The following is an 18652-nucleotide window of genomic DNA, read 5'->3' as shown; positions in this document are numbered from 1 at the left end:
CCTTAATCAATTCTCGCTTCCTTTTCTTGACGTCATCTCCAGCAAACTCAGCTGCTAAAGTCGATGATAAATGGATAATGCTGTAGGCCATATGCCATCTGGTCCAATCAATATAACCTATCCACACCCATCAACTTGCCTAATACGAAAACAACTACAGAAGAATAACACTCAACAAAACAAAACAATATAAAAACTCAACAACAGATCAAAGATGACCCTCTAGCATTTACCTTAATCTCAACCTTTAACACTTTAAACATGGACCCTGCTGATAGAACCACACCAACCTAGCCCTAGCGCTAGTTTGGAAATAGAGGACGGGATTGTTGGATCATTTCTTTCATCTCACCTTCGATCACTCATAGCTCTCCATGTCACTCTGGCTTTAAAATTTTGCGACATTTCGTGATAACGCAAACCACCTCCCTCAGAATACTAATTATGTTCGTGCAAACACGTTTTCTTTCAAGTTTTCATAAAGATTGCACATATAAAAATCACATTCTTGGTTAACTCTTTTCGTTGGTTATAGACATTATTGATAATTCATTACTATGACACATTTATGATGTCAGCAAAATGATTTAGCTGGAATAAGCTTTAAATAGGAACATGATAAAATATTCATCTTCATTTGCCTCACAACTCACATGACAAGAAAAAAGAAGAGTTCTCGCATTCATATGCATGCAAACAGATGTCCATGACATGGATGTATAATCACATGCGTAGTATTTTGAGCCAACTGAACTATGCGAAACGATAATATGCAAGTTATTCGTGACGCCATCATGTGATACATTACAGAGCCAGACGTTGACAATTGGGGTCGAGCTCTTCTCATTTGGTTCCTGGACCCGCGGCAACTGTACGAAGTTGTACTCAGGCTAAGAACATTCCATAGTGTATAGCTGGGGCTCCACTGAACGTTCAGCAAGCATGGGCGTTGGTCGTGTCGCATTGGTCCTTCTAATAGTAGTCGGCGTTTGCTCCAAACAACTTTCGTACGCAGCTAGCCTCAACAATCACGAATTGCTCGGGAATGACGCCAAAGTGAGTAGCATAGCCATAGAAAGAGCCGCGAAGTCATTGTTTGAATTGACTTTTAAACTTGCTGTCTTCTAGCTTTAATTCAGTTAGGGCTCCATAGAGTTAACACACGGATACCTAGTTCGCGTAATAACTAGATTAATATGAGTGACTTTGCGGTCATAGACTAAATTTACTCTATTGCTTGATATAACGTATGGTCGGAGGGTATTAAGAAATGTTGCAGTTCTTTGCCTCTCATGTTAATGATCAGACAAGTTGGAGTGTGGACGTTTTAATGTAAACGGCACGGCCATTTTTCAGATCCAGATTAAATTTTGTTATTTGATAATTGTTATGAGCCGCCACCCCAAATCACACCTAATGCAATAAAAGTTACTTCAAGAAATATAATTTGATAAAGTAAGCGGCTTCCCAATGAGGATAGATAAATTATAACTCAATACGTGTGTAAAATTTAAGCTTATGGATAGGGTCATAATTCAAATCTAATTGACATATTGAGGGATTTTGATAACTGCAGAACCTTACTATAGTTTAAGTTTAGAATCTGATGGAAGATAATAACAAGCAAATCGTGTCGATTATTCATTAAATTTTTACCTTATTCTCAGGTGTGGAGATGATTTCTCCACATCTTCAAAGGAACAGATAATTATTTGCATTTTCGCGTGTTGGCCTACAATTATTTAAATTTACCCTTTGCTTTTCAATAGTGAGCCCGAGCTTGATTTAAAACATTTACGATAAACTCGATAATTGCTTTGAAGATAGAGACTTGCTTCAAAGCACACCCGCTGATATCATAAACAGATTATATTATCGATTTTCTATAAAAGAATTATTGCTGGCCTAGAACATAGAACCAAGGTTTTATTTCACGGTAAAATTTACGTGTAATCAATATTCATCAGTTTCAAAACGGGAGAACGCCTTTTCAAATTCTGGCATCAATCTTGTTAATTCATTGATAACTCAACAGCAAGATGTGAATGATGTTTTAGAGTCAAGATAAAAAAGGGGGAGTCAAAGAAGACGCGCCATCACTCGTTTGCGACTAGAATAAGGCTGCTTTCACATAGAAGTATTCGGTATTCGGTATTCGCTATTCGCTATTCGCTATTCGAGCACCGAATACACCATCACCCGCACCGTCAACTCACCATCCCATGTGGTGAGGATTTCTTCCTCCTACATCGCAGCAAATCTTATCAACAATTTCTAAACTGCATCAGAATGTCGGTCTACATGCTTATATTTGCTAACGGGCAAATCCAGACCAAAAGTGCCATTATTTCATAAACGAGAGACGGTATACGCTGCAAGAAAATCGAACAAGCTCGATTCCCACTTTGCTATACTTTTCGCAGGTATTCGGTACTTTCGAATAGTGCCCTCTTATGTGAACCGGTGTGAGGAAATCCTATCGTTCGATTCAAGCTATTCGCGTGCCCTCGAAAAACGAGCCCGAATACCCGAATAGTATACTTCTATGTGAAAGCAGCCTAATCGACATACCGTGTTTGTCGGGAGTGCGTTCATGTGTGACCACGACACTAGATATGCCCGATATTACGGCAGCCAGTAAGCACACAACAAAACCATCTTCTCAGGCTACGAATGTTGCCAGGTGATTAGAAAATGAAATGCTGATTTTTATGAAAGCTTTGAAAAGAAAATATCAACTTCCTCATTAAACAACGTTCAATTCGTTCCCCAAATTTACGGTCGAGGAAAGAGGAAAAGAAGGTGTTTCGTTTTCGACCTACACATTTACATCTACATGTACTCATACCTACTAATTCCTTCATTTGTTTTTTAATTACAGGGCAATTCCGAACTAGTTAGATTTAATCAAAGAGAAAGAGTAAAATTCTATCAACACAACAGTCAACATTTGATCAAAATGGATGAAAATTAAGGAAGATATGAAATTGTGATTTTTTTTTGCAAAACATTTAATATGAATTTAGATATGAGTGAGGTGATGTCATCACCACACAATTTTCCACTAAATTTAATCATGTACACACAAAAAACGACGAAAGTTTAATATTCCACCTAAAAAATAAAGGGCAATGTTATTTACTGCTTTCTGAATAAAAAGTGATCATTCAGATGTATAAGGATTTAGACTGAGGCATAATTGCATTTGAAAAAGAAAATGAAGGCAATTTCAAGATTTTGTGTACATACTCTATAGCCAGCTGTGGGTGGATGACACAAATAATACTGGTATTTATGCTAACTTTTCAAGAATTTTGCGAAACTTCACAATTTCATAACTTCCCGACTTCTTAACCGACTCTGATAAAAATTTCACGATTGTGCTCATTAAAATCTACTCTTTCCTTTTCAGTCAGACTGTTACCTGATCCGAAATTACTCTTGGCATTTTGAAGCTTTGCATCAAAGGTGACATCTTTAAGGCTGGAATTAACACAACTCTAGTCCGGAATAACCCGTTTGTATCAGAACAAAGTGTAGAAGCGACATAGTTTGAAATGAGAAGCATAAATAGGCGTACTAACCCCTGATTTTTGCATTTGGTAAATTACACATTACCTTTTTTTTTGGGTGATATTATGGTGGGACGCTGTAACATAAATTTGGAAGGCAATTTATCATCACTCACTTAAACTCTATAGGCCACAAATACGCATTGTTTTTATCACGATTGCAAATTGCTTAATTCGTGTCTGAATTGACATTTCAAGTTTTTTTTTTTAAAACCTAATCAAAATCTAATCGAGTCTGTCTTTGCTGTAGAGCTACAGTCGATGATGAAATGAGATGAAAGCAATAACAAAAACAATCTGCAGTTTCCATGGTTATTCGATTATTGATTGACAGGTGCAGCGAAGAATTTTAACGTCCTCTCATTAATTTTGCATTCGTATTCCTTTGTGTTTGTTTTGTTGGGTTTTTTTTTCACATGTGCGACGCAAGCTTCTGTGTAAATAAAACTATTTGAGTAAGTTACCTGTGTGAACTGTATTCAGCAAAGTGCTTTTTTGATTTTGTTTCGTTTAGTAAACTATTGCATCTGAATATGGGATTTTTACATAATTCCAATATTCCAAGCCCACTCCTCGCCATCTAAGAAGTCATTCAGAACAGTTTCAGTTGGAATACGAAACTAAAAATAGATAAGTTTACACGTTATTTACAATCACTGGCTGCATTGCTATTACAGGAAAAGAAATAATCGATTAATCGTGTTTCGTTGCATTTTCGTGTCTTCGCGCTTGGTAAGCCACTGTCACCATGGCTGCAAGGACTATACATACAATCCAATTCATTTGACTGTGAACTAACTCTCTTGAAACAAAGGTCTGATTCATATCGTTTGGGATTTACATACATTTGCCGGCAAGATGCACCGAATAGATTGGGTCACAATATTTATAGTCAAAATTTATGCATACCTGTAATAATGCGGATTTAATACCCAGATATCTTGCCCCGGCCTACATCGGGGAGTGGTGGGGGGGGGGGGGGGGGTAGAATAAAAACAACAACTGATTTATGCAAAGTATATTCCAGAATTGACGTGTATTCAAGAGGAGCAGATGAAATGCATTGTTCGCTACTGTATCCGTAGAGACAAACACCATAGATTTGAATACACTGATAATCCTGTCGATAAGAATCCCCATTCTACTGACCACGAAGGCACACTGTGCTAATGAATGTACATACATACAACAGTGGTGTCAATGACATGCACAGGAGGTTTTTTTTTTTTTTTTTCGGTCTTGATCATACGCCGAGGTATTACAGACCCATCCTCAAAAGGTCCCTGAAGTCCAATGACCTTTATAGATGCCTTTTGGTCTGTACATAACCAATTTGCTAAATATTTCATGAAAATGTCTATTACCTTTTAAAAATTATCCAGATCATCATCATTCATATTCCTGTTGTGACACCATCATGTATACTGTAACACTTGAGCTGAACAATACACTCAGTTACGTGTCTAACATTGATTGTCATTACTATCTGCGCTTCTCTGTATCACATGTTCTTTTTCATGCAAATGTTTCTGACAAATGTTTGAACGTAACCGTGTCTATTGTTCATTTCAAATGTTGCAGGCAGATGATGTCAGGACAGGGATATGAATAAAGATCATCTGAAGAATTTTTCCCTCTTTTTTTTAATTTTTATTTATTTATTTTTTTAGAGGTGGGGCTTAACAGGGTGCGAAAAATACTGAAAAAAGTCTTTATATATATATATATATATATATATATATATATATATATACATATATGATGCATATTTTTCATGAGGTATTAAGTGATTTGGTTATGAATTGACCAAAAGACGTAAATAGAGGTTACCATGCATTTTGAGTGCAGGGACCTTATCTAAAAAGAGGAAGAATATTTAGCATAATAAATAGTTACGGATGAATAGGCTAATCAATCTCACTGCAGGATGCTTGTGACAGCCTGCGTTCAGTGGAAATGTTGTGTTCCATATTAGACCGTTTCTGAAATGTATCAAATTCATGGATGATTCTATTCCTATAAGACTATCATCGAACTATTTTAGGCGCCTGCACCCTACAATTACGTTTCTTAAAGGCAGGAATTCATGTAGCAGTAATCCGTTGTTGCTGCATTAGGCGAGTCTCTAGCAAACTTTATGGAATGTACAATGTATAATTATGTGGAATATTTGGAACCTCTTCAAAGGTTACAGATAAAAAATTAACCTCGTAAGAACGAGAGAATAGATTCAAATTGAAAAATTTCTTCTCCTTTTCCTTCTTTTCCTTCACCTTCCCCCTTTTTTGTCCACCTCGGACTCACTACCTTCCTCACTAATCTTTATATCTACTTATCTTTTTTTTTCCTCACAAGAGAGCTGCCTCGTAATTGTTAATGTGCGTCCTTGTGTGTGCATGTATGTGTTTACTACTCTTAGGCAAATGTCCTTGTCAAATTTCAATTTGACTTCCCCATTTTTATGAGGGACTGCATACTACAAGTTCTGCTTTTTAGTAGTCCCTCCATTTCCAGCAATTTTGTTTCTGACTTTACCATAATGACATGAAATTTATTTGTATCTGTTAATAATTTACCTGTGTCTTTATTACATGTTATTATGTTCATCACATTTTACCGATTTCTTGACATTATCTGTATAATCATGTGAACATTTCATTGTATTCCTAGTTATTCTGTTCGAAATGAAATAGATATAAATTCTCATGTTAAAAGTTACACATCTCGATTCTTTCCTCATTTCTCCCCCCCCCCCCCCACCCCACCATCTCAGGATCCTAATGAGAGCGTCAAGCGACAAGTTCAGCCACAAGTACTTGGCAAGCTCCGTAAGTTTACCGACGTACGCGTACAGATGGCGCTCTTGCTCTAAACACGTTGACCTATAATTGATTCCCAAAGAGTTTTCAGGATTTTCAGTGCTGAAAAGAGTATATGGTGATAATTCTCTACACACTCAACTTCTTGACCATTTAGGGCATAATTTCATTTTGACGCTGTTTCACGTTTCACGTTTGCTGTGGTTTTCGTGTAGCAAATGCAGGTGAAATCATTCTGTGGCTAGTATCCGCATTTTAAAATTGCGATCTATTTAGGAAAGTGTGTTTGAAAAGGGATCATGCCAATTGAATGACTGACTGTATTCCATCTGTAGCTTTCTGCCACCGATTCGACGGGTCTCGTGGTTTCCGGTGCAGCAACGGTGGTTGTGTGGAGTTGAGACGAGTGTGCGATGGCGAACCAGACTGCACGGACTCCATGACAACAGCTGATGACGAAAAGACGTCGTACTGTTCGCCCAATACCAACATCGCAAGGGTGAGATCACAACCGGCGACAACTCGGAAGCGTTTGTTTATCAAAATATTATGAATGTTGTACACAAAGTAGACTATACTGAGATCTTAAACAGCTTAATTTCTGCTTTCTTGTGTCTGTCAAGTCGCTCGTAAACGGCTTGTTCTAATGCACTGGGTCAATCTCCTTTGCAGTGCGCCCCATAAAAGCTCGTCATTTTCGAGAAGAAATTAATTAGAAATACACGTATTTACAAGTTTGACAAACACATAGACAGACAGACAGACAGACAACAAAAGACAAACTGAGAGGTAAAGCAAGTGCTAGTGGAATGCAGAGAACACAGTCAAAGACAAGAACGACGTGGTAGCAAAATTGCAAAGACAAAAATACAGATGTCTTTCTCTTAGAAAGACATCCATCACAATTCATGACAAAAATCGTAACAAATTTTGCAGAAAGTTATCTGGGCAATGATGTTTTAATGTTCTAAGTACACTTTTCTCAATTTGGAGGACTTCCATTTCGGGTAGGGCCTCGCCTAAAATGGTTTCTTGTCAGCTATCTCATCAACATGGCTTCCTGTCCTATACGTTTTGCCTTCAAGCCATGTAGCACGTTCGAGTGTAACAACGGACGATGTATCCCGTGGGAGTTGACGTGCGATGGTAAACGGATCGACTGCGAGTTCGGCGGGGAGGACGAGGACGAGGAGCTGTGTGGAGATCGCTGCCCCGGCGACGTCCGAAGATTTCACTGTAACAACTCGGTAAAGGACGGAAATTATTCACATACACTATCTGCGATCTAGCACTTCCATGTTAAAGAGATGGTACAGTTTCGGTTGAGGTGGTCCTTGAGGTTTCCAACTTTTTTTTGAAGATGATTTTTAGAGATAATGAGAAACCTCCTATGAAACATGAAAGATCCTATAATTATAGAAGGAATTAAACGTTTATTTGATGAAAATTGGTTATGAAATAACTAATAATCCTAATAAAAGGTGGGACCCACCTTTTTATTAGAATCGCTTTGTTTTACTTTGTTGTTGTTGATATCTCAGCCATTTCAAAACCGATTTTCATCAAATAAACTTTGAATTCCTTTTAGATTTGGAGACTTCTTAACATTTCATAAAGTGGTTTCTTAATATCTTGCAAAAAGTTAAAAGCTGAATTCTCACCTCAACCAATACTAGACCAGTCCTTTAATAGGCCATCCATAATATTTGCATATAATAGAAGTAACAGGTACACATGTATGCAAAACATTATAGAGAAATGTCAAGAAATGTGTGAAGTGATACAAAATGTCACTATATACGTTATACGAGTGAAGACAGAAACACGAGTGCAGAGAAGGGGCGGGGGGGGGGGGGTAACAGGCCAGTTCAGAGTTAGCTCATGTGCATGTGCTTACAAAATGATCTTGCATCTTTACTTCACTCGTTTTCAAGGTGGCATAATGCATAAGCTTGCCCGAAGTAAAATCGTACGAATTCTTCACTCATGTTCAAACAAACACTGAAATTTCGCAGATCAGGTAACCAAAGGTCCGTTAATTGGCACTTTGGAATAGCATTCATTTTATCATTTTGCATTAAATGAATCTTTTTCTATTGATACATGCATTGCCAAATACCAATCTCGCTGTCAGGTGGATGTGCTAGCAGGTGCCATTTATAAAGGATAAACATTACATCGCAGATACTTATGTCAGTATATTTAAAACCCCACATGCCGTGTTAGAACAAACGGCCTTTCTCTACCCATGCCAAAAATGGAACCCCGAACTGGCTTGTTTGCAACGATTGGCCTACAACATGCTTTCACACCTACTGTTCGCGTCTTGGGTAAGTGTGTTTTCACCGAATTAAGAGCCTTGATGTGTTTATGCTGCTTAAGATGTTCAATCTACTCTTCAGGTGTGCATCGACCGCGATCTGATCTGCGACAAGCATTGCGACTGTCGTTACTGCGATGACGAGGTTGACTGCGTGGCTCACACTTACCCGTGTACGTCGGGGCAATTCCGATGTGACGACGGCTCGTGCATTCTTCTGGAACAGATCTGCGACGGCAACAATGTACGGTTACCAAACCACGTCTACTTCTTTCGCACACTAAAGTATTCAGAAATTGAAGTATTCAGAGAGCAGTTAGAGCAAAAAGGAAAATACGATATTCTCTTTTTCTTGTTGTTAAAACATGAATGATTTGTAATTATAATGTCTAACTCAAGGCTTACACATGGCACTGTGTCAGACCTCAAGGAGTTTCTACTATATCAACCCTTGTATCTATGAGTTGATATCTTAGTGATCAGATGATATGCATGCGGTGCCTCTAACATACCTGTATGTTTGCATTTTTACCTTAGTAGTAAGTATGTATATTCCTTAGTATATTTACGTACTCTTGAGCTTTACTGTTACCAAACTTAATGAAATTTATCATTCTGATGAAATTCCATTTTCTTTTCTCATTTTCCATTAATAAATTTATCTTTGTTAGGTTTTGTGAAGTTGATCTTGCCACTGCCATTTATAATAGTTTGTTTTCAAAGCTTGTATTATGACTTTGTTGTTGAACTCACATACCCCACAAAATGGTTGAGTTGATGAACTTGAAACTTGAAACCCATACGGAATAATTTGGTGAATACACATAACTTTCCAGGCACGATTACTTCTCTAAGTTTATAATGACATCATACGGATTTGTTCGCCATACATAGTGTATAATTTCAGTGTGCCGAAAGAAAACAATCTCGCGCAACTCGAAACGTTGTCAGAAGAGCTAAAAGTAAAAACTCTCGAACTTATTCTCGTCCCCCAGGATTGCAACTCGGAAGACGAGGACGACGAGAACGAGGACGAAGAGAACTGCCTCGACGAACACGGATGCCATCTCCGTGAATTCTACTGCGAGGCAACCTACGTCTGCTTGCATCGTCGGAAACGCTGCAACGGGGTCGTCGACTGTCCCGGCGGAGCGGACGAGGATGCATGTGGCTTGACAACCTGCTTATCCAACGAATTTCAGTGCGAAAGCGGTATGGTGCACAGTTAAGGGTATCAGTGGAATCACGATTGTAACTTGAAACAAAATTTAAATAGGAAATCCAATTTTGTGTATATGGTCTTTTAAGAATCGCGCAGTGATGGTGTCTTTCTATGTTGATTTTATAACAATGCTATGCCGTTTTGACGTTCTGAGATATTTGTGATATATCAATTTCTGTTTTAAATTTGATATCAGGACTTATTGCTGTTATTCTAAGTGTCAAACTCTGGTGTGGTCTCCATAGATAGTAGGCTTGCTAAGGGCGAAAAAAGGGGTGATCGCTGCATTTTATAGTACAAATGTCCTATTTGGCACATATGTTCCTCGGTACAATTGGAATTTTTCCATCTAAAGAGACAATCTGTATCTATGCAAATAAGCCTTAATTTGCATAATGTATGTAAAAATACATATAAAAATTGTTTAAAAATATATATGCATCCAGCAGAAATACCCAATGTGGTAGAAGTATTCTATAGAGTATATGGGAACAATTCCTGCAAAAATTGATTTCATACCTATGTAAATAAACATAGAATTTGCATAATTATGCGAGTTATTCAAATGGATTTGTAAACAATGAAAGCCCCCTTAAAGCTCTTCCTAGATAGATATAACCCTTTAGAAAATGACAAAAGAGTTTGAATTATTAAACCATCATTACCAGCTAATTTACATAATTAGTAAAGAAAGTAAAGTAAAAACATTATTTTTAAAAGTTTTTCTTACAGTATAGGACTGCATTTTATGATGAAAACTACCAAAGTATTATGCATATCCTTTAGTCAAAAGGAAATGGTTTGAAATACCAAAACATTATTTCTCGTTTGTAATATCAAAACACTATTTCTCTATGCAAATACCACCTAATTAGCATATTGTGCATATTAATACCCGAATGTACCAGAAGTCAATGGTCAAGGTCGACTTGTTTCAGTTTACGCGATAACTCAAGACTGGATTAAGCAAATTTCACCAAACTTGGTCCAAGGATGACGTATGATTGGGCAATTAATTAAGCAGTTTTTAAGTAAAATCGGCAAAGAGGTCAAAGGTCAAAAAGTTCAAGGTCAATGCTAAAATTTCATTATGTCCCCCATATCTATGCAATGCCTAAAGGTATTTTCTTGAAACTTAGTGACTGCATACTATATATATATATATATATATATACATATCAAAATAAGATTCTTCAGAGAGTTTCAGGTCAAGAAGTCAAAGGTCAAAGGTCAGGTGAAAATGTTAAAATTTCACTTTTGTCTCTGTATCTCGCAAATGGTTCAAGATGTCTTCATGGAACGAGGTACTGGCAGGGATTTTCTTGGGAATTTAGGGGTAATTTGTCAAAGGTCAAGGGTCAAAGATTAAGGTCAATTGAGCTCTCAAAATTTCACTATTTCCCTCATATTTTTGCAATTCTTGTAGGATTTTTCTTGAAACTTAATATATACATGTATTACCTAATGGAGATTCTCTGGGAAATTTCCTGACAAAAGGTCAAAGCTCTGATGAAAGTGCTATATTTCACTTTTTCTTCCATATCTTGAATGTGAATCAAGGTATCATGAAACTTAGTACATATTTGTGCATGTTCTTTCCTGACAGTGATACCCTTCTTGATTATCGAAAAAAATGTTAAGCCCTCCCCTCTCAAGTGTTTTTGTTTCCTCTTGATAAGCAGGAAAGGACATGGAATTCAGTGACATGGTATAGTCATCACCGTCATTGCATTTAATGTATGGGTCGCATGAAAGTTAATTTTGATGTACACATGTATAACCTCTGACATTCTTACCTTTTACATTTTTACCTGTGCATCCTTTTTATTTTAACCTCTGACATCTTTACACAAAACCAGTTAACATAATCATGTTTTTTGGAAAAAGCTTCAAGATCATGTAGGTCATAATCATCTATACAGGCATTAGCTGGTATGAATACAACATTCTTTGGACCGCCAGGGAGTTACATTATCCAAAGGGAAAACAATCACAACCAGAGAGAATATGATATTTACCATCCTCGTAAACAGTAGCATGTGACAATCTGTTGACAAATCACATCCTAGTAATTGTAAACGCCATCTAATATACTCTTTTATGGCTATGAACATATTATTTCTGCTTTGATTTATTGTTGAAATTGTCTGATTTAAAGTCAGAGACTAAGACTAATGTTCACATGACAATTTTTGTATAAATTATTGCCTTATCAAAATGTTATTGTGTATAAATTTCCTAGCATAGTTTCCATGCCATAGCAGCTCATAGTATGCTGAGGGAACATTTTTTTTTTTCAGAAACAGACTTTGTTCCTAACTCAAGCTTGTAAGTTCTTATTGTGCGCAGATACCCTTAATCCACATAATCCACATAATTTACACAAGCTTATAATCAGTTTGATATAAAAAGCCCCTTATTCGCTTCGCTTGAGTGCCTACAAAACACAATGAAAATCAGAATTTTCGCTATAGTAGTGTTTTTTGTAATGATTTCTAACCATGACCTTAGTTGTGTACTGTTTGCAAGGGAAAAACAATCCTTTTGTAAGCAATATTGTTCCGATTGCATCTGTTCCTAGGTAGGCCCTACTTTTATATTTGCATAATCCTATTTAAAGAGTGTCACTATCGATTGCTTTTTTTCCCATCCTGCAAATCATTTATGCAATGAGGGAAAATTGACAGTAAATATCATTTCAAAGATCAGTATGTTTCGAAATTTCACGTCTTGTATACTTATTAACATAATTCATGCATAAAATCCCTATCACAGTTAATTAAATAATATGGAAACAACTTAAGCAACTGAAAAGTGTTGTTGTGAGAATATTGTCTTATTCTATAATCTTTTTGGATATTAAAGGGATGGTATAGTTTTGGTTGAGACCTAATTTCAGGTTTCTAACATTTTTTGGTGAGATAATGAGAAATCTCTTCTGAAATATGAAAGAGCATATAATTCTATGAGGAATTCAATGTTTATATTGATGAAAATTGGATTTGAAATGGCTGAGATATCCCAAAAGAGTGATTCTAATAAAGTGTGGCACCCACACTTTATTACGATCGCTTTGTTTTACTTTGTTTTTGGATGTTCCAGTCATCCCAAACCCGATTTTCATCAAATAAACTTTGAAGTCCTCTTAAAATGGTATGCTCTGTACTATATCATAAGTGTTTTCTTGGTATCTCGCAAAAAGTTAAAAGCACAATTCTCATCTCCACCAATACTGTACCATCCCTTTAAGTTCAAAGCGATTTAAGACATTTTCACATAATTGCTTTTTGTTTGTTCTGATTATCTATGTGTAGATTTTGATATACATAATTTATTATGCAAATAACAAGTTGTTTGCATAGAGGCAGTTTGTTTCTTTAGATGAATCATTTGGTTTTGACCCAAGGAACATCCATCCCAGGTTCAAACTTTGTACTACAAGATCCAGTGCTTAATAGATTAGAAATTCTTTCAAAAATGCAGATTTTTGCACAATAACTTGCATGATTATGCAAATTTTATGTTTATTTACATAGGTATGAAACAGATTTTTGCAGGAATGTTTCCACTTACTCTATAAAATAATTCTACCAAATTAGGTACTTCTCCTGGATGCACATATATTTTTAAATGATTTTTATATGTATTTCTGCATAAATTATGCAAATTAAGGCTTATTTGCATAGATACAGATTGTCTCTTTAGATGAAAATTTTCCATTTGCCCTAGGGAACATCTGTGCCAAGTAGGACATTTGTACTAAAAAATGCAGCGTTTACCCCCTTAGCAAGTCTACTAAGACTGCCACCATCCTGCTTGCGGGTAAGTATTCATAATACTCCCGTTGTTGCCCGCCAGGACTGTGCATCGATATCAACGAACGATGTGACGGGAAGAAAGACTGCCCTCTACGGGGAGACGACGAGGATGGCTGCCTTCGCGAGTGCACGGAGGAAGAGTTCAAGTGTCTTAACGGCCATTGCATACCGCTCTATCGGGCTTGCGACGGTTTCCCGTTCGATTGCAAGTCGGTCTTCGGGGAGGACGAGGATGGGTGTGGTCAAACAGAGTGCCCCTCCCACTGGTTCACGTGTTACAATGGTAGGTGCTTGCCTCAAAGCTGGCGGTGTGATGGGGATCCAGACTGCGGCTTCGGTGAGGATGAAGCAGGATGCTCGCAACCTGTGAGTTCGGCATATTCTTCTTCCCCCTCACTAAACCACGTGGCACACCATATGCATCGTTCTAAAGACGAGGTTCACAAAACGTATCGAAGGGAACTGAAAAAAAAAGAAGAAATGATAATAGTGCATTGATTGAGACCTTCTGATGAATTAAACATTGCAATTGAAAATCTATAAATTGGTTGTACTGGGTACAGACTGAGTTTCAGAATAAGTTGTAGCGACTGGGATGAGGAATATATTATTTTTCCTCTGCAACATTTACAACAAATCACAATGAACAAGGGTGATGACGAAGCAGGTTCACGTAAGAATACATGACTGGGCCCTCAAGGAAGCAGAAAAAAAAAAGAGAAAGAAAAAAGAACGCATGCATAAATTCTACACCGCAGCAAAGGGTGCTGTAATGAATGATACTATTGCTACATTACTGGAGTATATGTACGTCTATATCATCCTTCTTCAGTGTATCATACTTTCTGTTTTTTCAAACTATTAGTTTATCTACTCACGGACCACAATAAATTCCACAAATCTATACATGGCACTATTAATTCATGTATGACAATGATGTGAAATTACACAAATTATCTGGAATGTCTCTTTAAGATAAATAAGTTAGTGATGAATAAGAAAAGTAACTGATCTTTCCATACATGTTACACATCAATCGCCAGCTTCCTTTCTGAGCTGCCTATTTTTTTTTTTTTATAGTAATATGAACACAAAAACACATCTTTTAGCTTATTGGTACTTTGTTCAAATGAAACGTAAAACAAATTTGTGAATGATGTCACTTCTTTTCAGATCGTAGACACAGACCCGTGTTCAGCAGCCGAGTTTTATTGTGGCTACGGTCGCTGCATCGACATCGGCCGTCAGTGCGACGGCTATCCGGACTGCAACGACGGTATCGACGAGCAAAATTGCGCCCTCACTGCCTGTCCCGGAAACCTGTTCGACTGCGGTGATGGTGGGGTGACCTGCCTCCCCCTGTCGGCCCGGTGTGATGGCTATAGTGATTGTCCAAACGGAGCGGACGAACGCGAATGCTCGCAGCCCGTGCAGAACATCCAACCCTCGCCTACTTGCCCTCTCGGACAAGTGCTCTGTGGCATCAACTATTGTGTCGTTGGAGGTCGCTGCGACGGACGAGTCGACTGCAACGATGGCGAAGACGAGTTAGGCTGCCCGCCAACAACGAGGATCTGTTCGACGTATGAGGTGGATTGTGGCGACAATTATTGCGCTGTAGGCTCCAGGTGCGATGGGGTAGAAGACTGCGACAACGGTGTGGACGAGAAGAACTGTCCACCACCATTAACGGGCTGTCTACCACGCGAAGTGGACTGCGGCAACGGCTATTGTGTTGTCGGGGCTAGATGCGACGGACGCACGGATTGCAACAACGGTGCGGACGAGAGGGACTGTCCACCACCATTTACGGGTTGTCTACCACACGAAGTGGACTGCGGCAACGGCTACTGTGTTACTGGGGCTAGATGCGACGGACGCACGGATTGCAACAACGGTGCGGACGAGAGGGGCTGTCCACCGCCATTAACGGGCTGTCTATCACACGAAGTGGACTGCGGTAACGGCTACTGTGTTACTGGGGCTAGATGCGACGGGCGCACGGATTGCAACAACGGTGCGGACGAGAGGGACTGTCCACCACCATTTACGGGTTGTCTACCACACGAAGTGGACTGCGGCAACGGCTACTGTGTTACTGGGGCTAGATGCGACGGACGCACGGATTGCAACAACGGTGCGGACGAGAGGGGCTGTCCACCGCCATTAACGGGCTGTCTTCCACACGAAGTGGACTGCGGCAACGGCTATTGTGTTGTCGGGGCTAGATGCGACGGACGGACAGATTGCAACAATGGTGCCGACGAGAGGGACTGTCCACCACCGTTTACGGGCTGTCTCCCAGACGAAGTGGACTGCGGCAACGGCTACTGTGTTACTGGGGCGAGATGCGACGGACGCACGGATTGCAACAATGGTGCCGACGAGAGGGACTGTCCACCACCGTTTACGGGCTGTCTTCCACACGAAGTGGACTGCGGCAACGGCTATTGTGTTGTCGGGGCTAGATGCGACGGACGGACAGATTGCAACAATGGTGCCGACGAGAGGGACTGTCCACCACCGTTTACGGGTTGTCTACCACACGAAGTGGACTGCGGCAACGGTTACTGTGTTATCGGGGCTAGATGCGACGGACGCACCGATTGCAACAATGGTGCCGACGAGAGGGACTGTCCACCACCGTTTACGGGCTGTCTCCCAGACGAAGTGAACTGCGGCAACGGCTACTGTGTTGTCGGGGCTCGATGCGACGGACGGACAGACTGCTCCAACGGACTCGACGAGAATGGATGCCCTCCACCTATTCTGGAATGTGGGCCTTATGAGGTCGACTGTGGCAACAATTACTGCGCCCCGGGCAGAAGATGCGACGGACATGTGGACTGCGGCAACGGCAACGATGAAGACGGCTGCTTCCAGACCTTCACGGGTGAGAGATGATGATGATGATGATGATGATTATTATTATTATTATCATCATTATTATTTTCAGAAACATCGAGTAGAATCATGTAAACATTCCTGAAAGTGTGGTTACATGGCAATAAGCTAGTTCGGAGTAGCTCATGTGCAATTGGGTACAAATGACCCTTTCATTTTTCTCAGTTGGTTAGGCACTTCACTGGATTCAAAGCGATATAATGCATCAATTTGCCCCACATAGCAATTCAAGGAACTCGTATTCAAACAAAGAATGAACCTGTGTAGATCAAGTGACCAGAATGGTTCGTCAATCAACACTTTGGCAGGCGCGGTGGAGCACCCCAATTATCTCGCAGAAATCCATCGGCAGCCGAGCCTCATTTGCGTAAAGTAAACAACATGTACTCGCGTAGTTGAGAAAAAGTAAACAACTTCTCAAGCCAATAACAATTTAAGGAAACCTATTTTCGGATTAAAATTGAGTTAGTTTGAATTTGAAAACATGTCCGAATATGCACATATAACATATTAAAGGATTTGACAATGATAAAATGTGAAATTTTAGCGAAAACCTGGCGAGCAAAATTACCAAAAATATGCCGTGAAAATCATCCTAAAATTCACGAAGTGTGATTGCGGAACCAAAGCGCCATTCGAACAAAGTACACCGAAATTTATTTATCTGCTTGCATTTTACATTTCATACCGTAATATTCCCAGCCATGGTTGTGTCGGAAAAAAAAAAAAACAGAAGGTGATGTCAAAAATGACACGAACGCAAAGCGTACAGGTCGGTCCCATGTATATGTAATCGCGTCACTGTAGCGTTGCATGTCACAGCACACACAACGCATTGCTGCATGCAGCGTGCGCGGCAGCAGCTTAGCAGTCACCGCCGTGCGACACTCAGCAAAATTGACTGCGTCACATGCAAACCAACAATAAGCACGAAATCCTGAATCTCATGTACCACGCATGCCCAATATTACGGGAAAAGAAATGACGTCATTTTCAATTGTTTCGCTGACTACAATTTTCTATTCCAAACCCTGTAGAAACAAGTTGATTTCTCAAAAAGTACAGGTGGAACCAAGCGAAAACTTTCACCATATATGGATTGAGGCCTGATGAACTTATTTTGCCAAATTCGGACACATTGGAGCCCGGCCATAGTCCAGTCGGAAAAAAAAAAAACAGAGAGCATGTTTTGCGAGAGGTGATTTTCAAAACGCTTTAATATCTCAAGTTCTAGAGCAACAAATTTCAAAATTTTTTCATCAAAAGGAAGGTTTTTAAAAACTTAGATAGTGTATGAAGTTTGGGTTTACTAGCGGCACGCATAGCGGCACAAGGAGAAGGTAAAGATTTGACTTTTTCATGCACACCGTTTCGGGCAGCCGTGGATGCCAGTTGGAAATTCAAATAGAACGGGGCGATAATGAGATGAAAATTGGGGTGCTCCTCCGCGCCTGTTGGGAAGCATCAATTTCATTGTGCTTTGTTGAATGCATTATTTTTTTTTTTCTGTTAACATTGCCAAATACCAGGCTTGCTGTCAGGTGGATATACTGCCAGGCACCATCAATAATTAATAATTCCATCACAGATGCTTATCTAAGTGAATTTAAAAACCAACCTGTCGCTCAGTACAATGACCATTTTCTCCTCATGCGCAAACTGGATCCCCGAACTGGCTTAATAGTAAAGATACCAAAGACTCAAGTGGATGTTGAGAAATAGCGATAAGTAAAATGAAATAGATGCATAACAACAAGACTAAATGAAAACCGGGAAATCGATAATTTTGCTGCCACTGATGGTGATGACAACCATCCCAGTGGCTCTCTTCGCAAAACTAACAAAATCGTGTGTTCATCGATGATTTGGCAGCTGCGACTACTACTAAAATTCATCGTTACTGATTTTACTACAAGACCACGATGACTTCACGCAAAGGATACATCTTACTTTTATAGACTTCATACCAAAAGAAACAGGAATATTCATGAAGATTA

At 39.2% G+C, this 18652-nt stretch overlaps 1 protein-coding gene across 1 annotated transcript; it reads left to right on the top strand.

The window, feature by feature from the left end:
- The first annotated feature begins 822 nt into the window (after positions 1 to 822).
- Positions 823 to 16655, top strand: LOC140237926 (uncharacterized). The gene is made up of 8 exons (XM_072317855.1): positions 823 to 1056; positions 6346 to 6400; positions 6727 to 6890; positions 7477 to 7638; positions 8794 to 8955; positions 9707 to 9923; positions 13792 to 14117; positions 14925 to 16655. The coding sequence occupies exons 1-8, from the start codon at positions 943 to 945 to the stop codon at positions 16653 to 16655; spliced, it is 2931 nt and encodes a 976-aa protein (XP_072173956.1). The 5' UTR covers positions 823 to 942.
- The last annotated feature ends 1997 nt before the right edge of the window (positions 16656 to 18652 follow it).

Source organism: Diadema setosum, chromosome 14, assembly GCF_964275005.1.
Source record: "Diadema setosum chromosome 14, eeDiaSeto1, whole genome shotgun sequence".
Taxonomy (NCBI): domain Eukaryota; kingdom Metazoa; phylum Echinodermata; class Echinoidea; order Diadematoida; family Diadematidae; genus Diadema; species Diadema setosum.
Note: the sequence above shows the minus strand (reverse complement) of the source record. Positions and strands in the feature narration are given on the sequence as shown.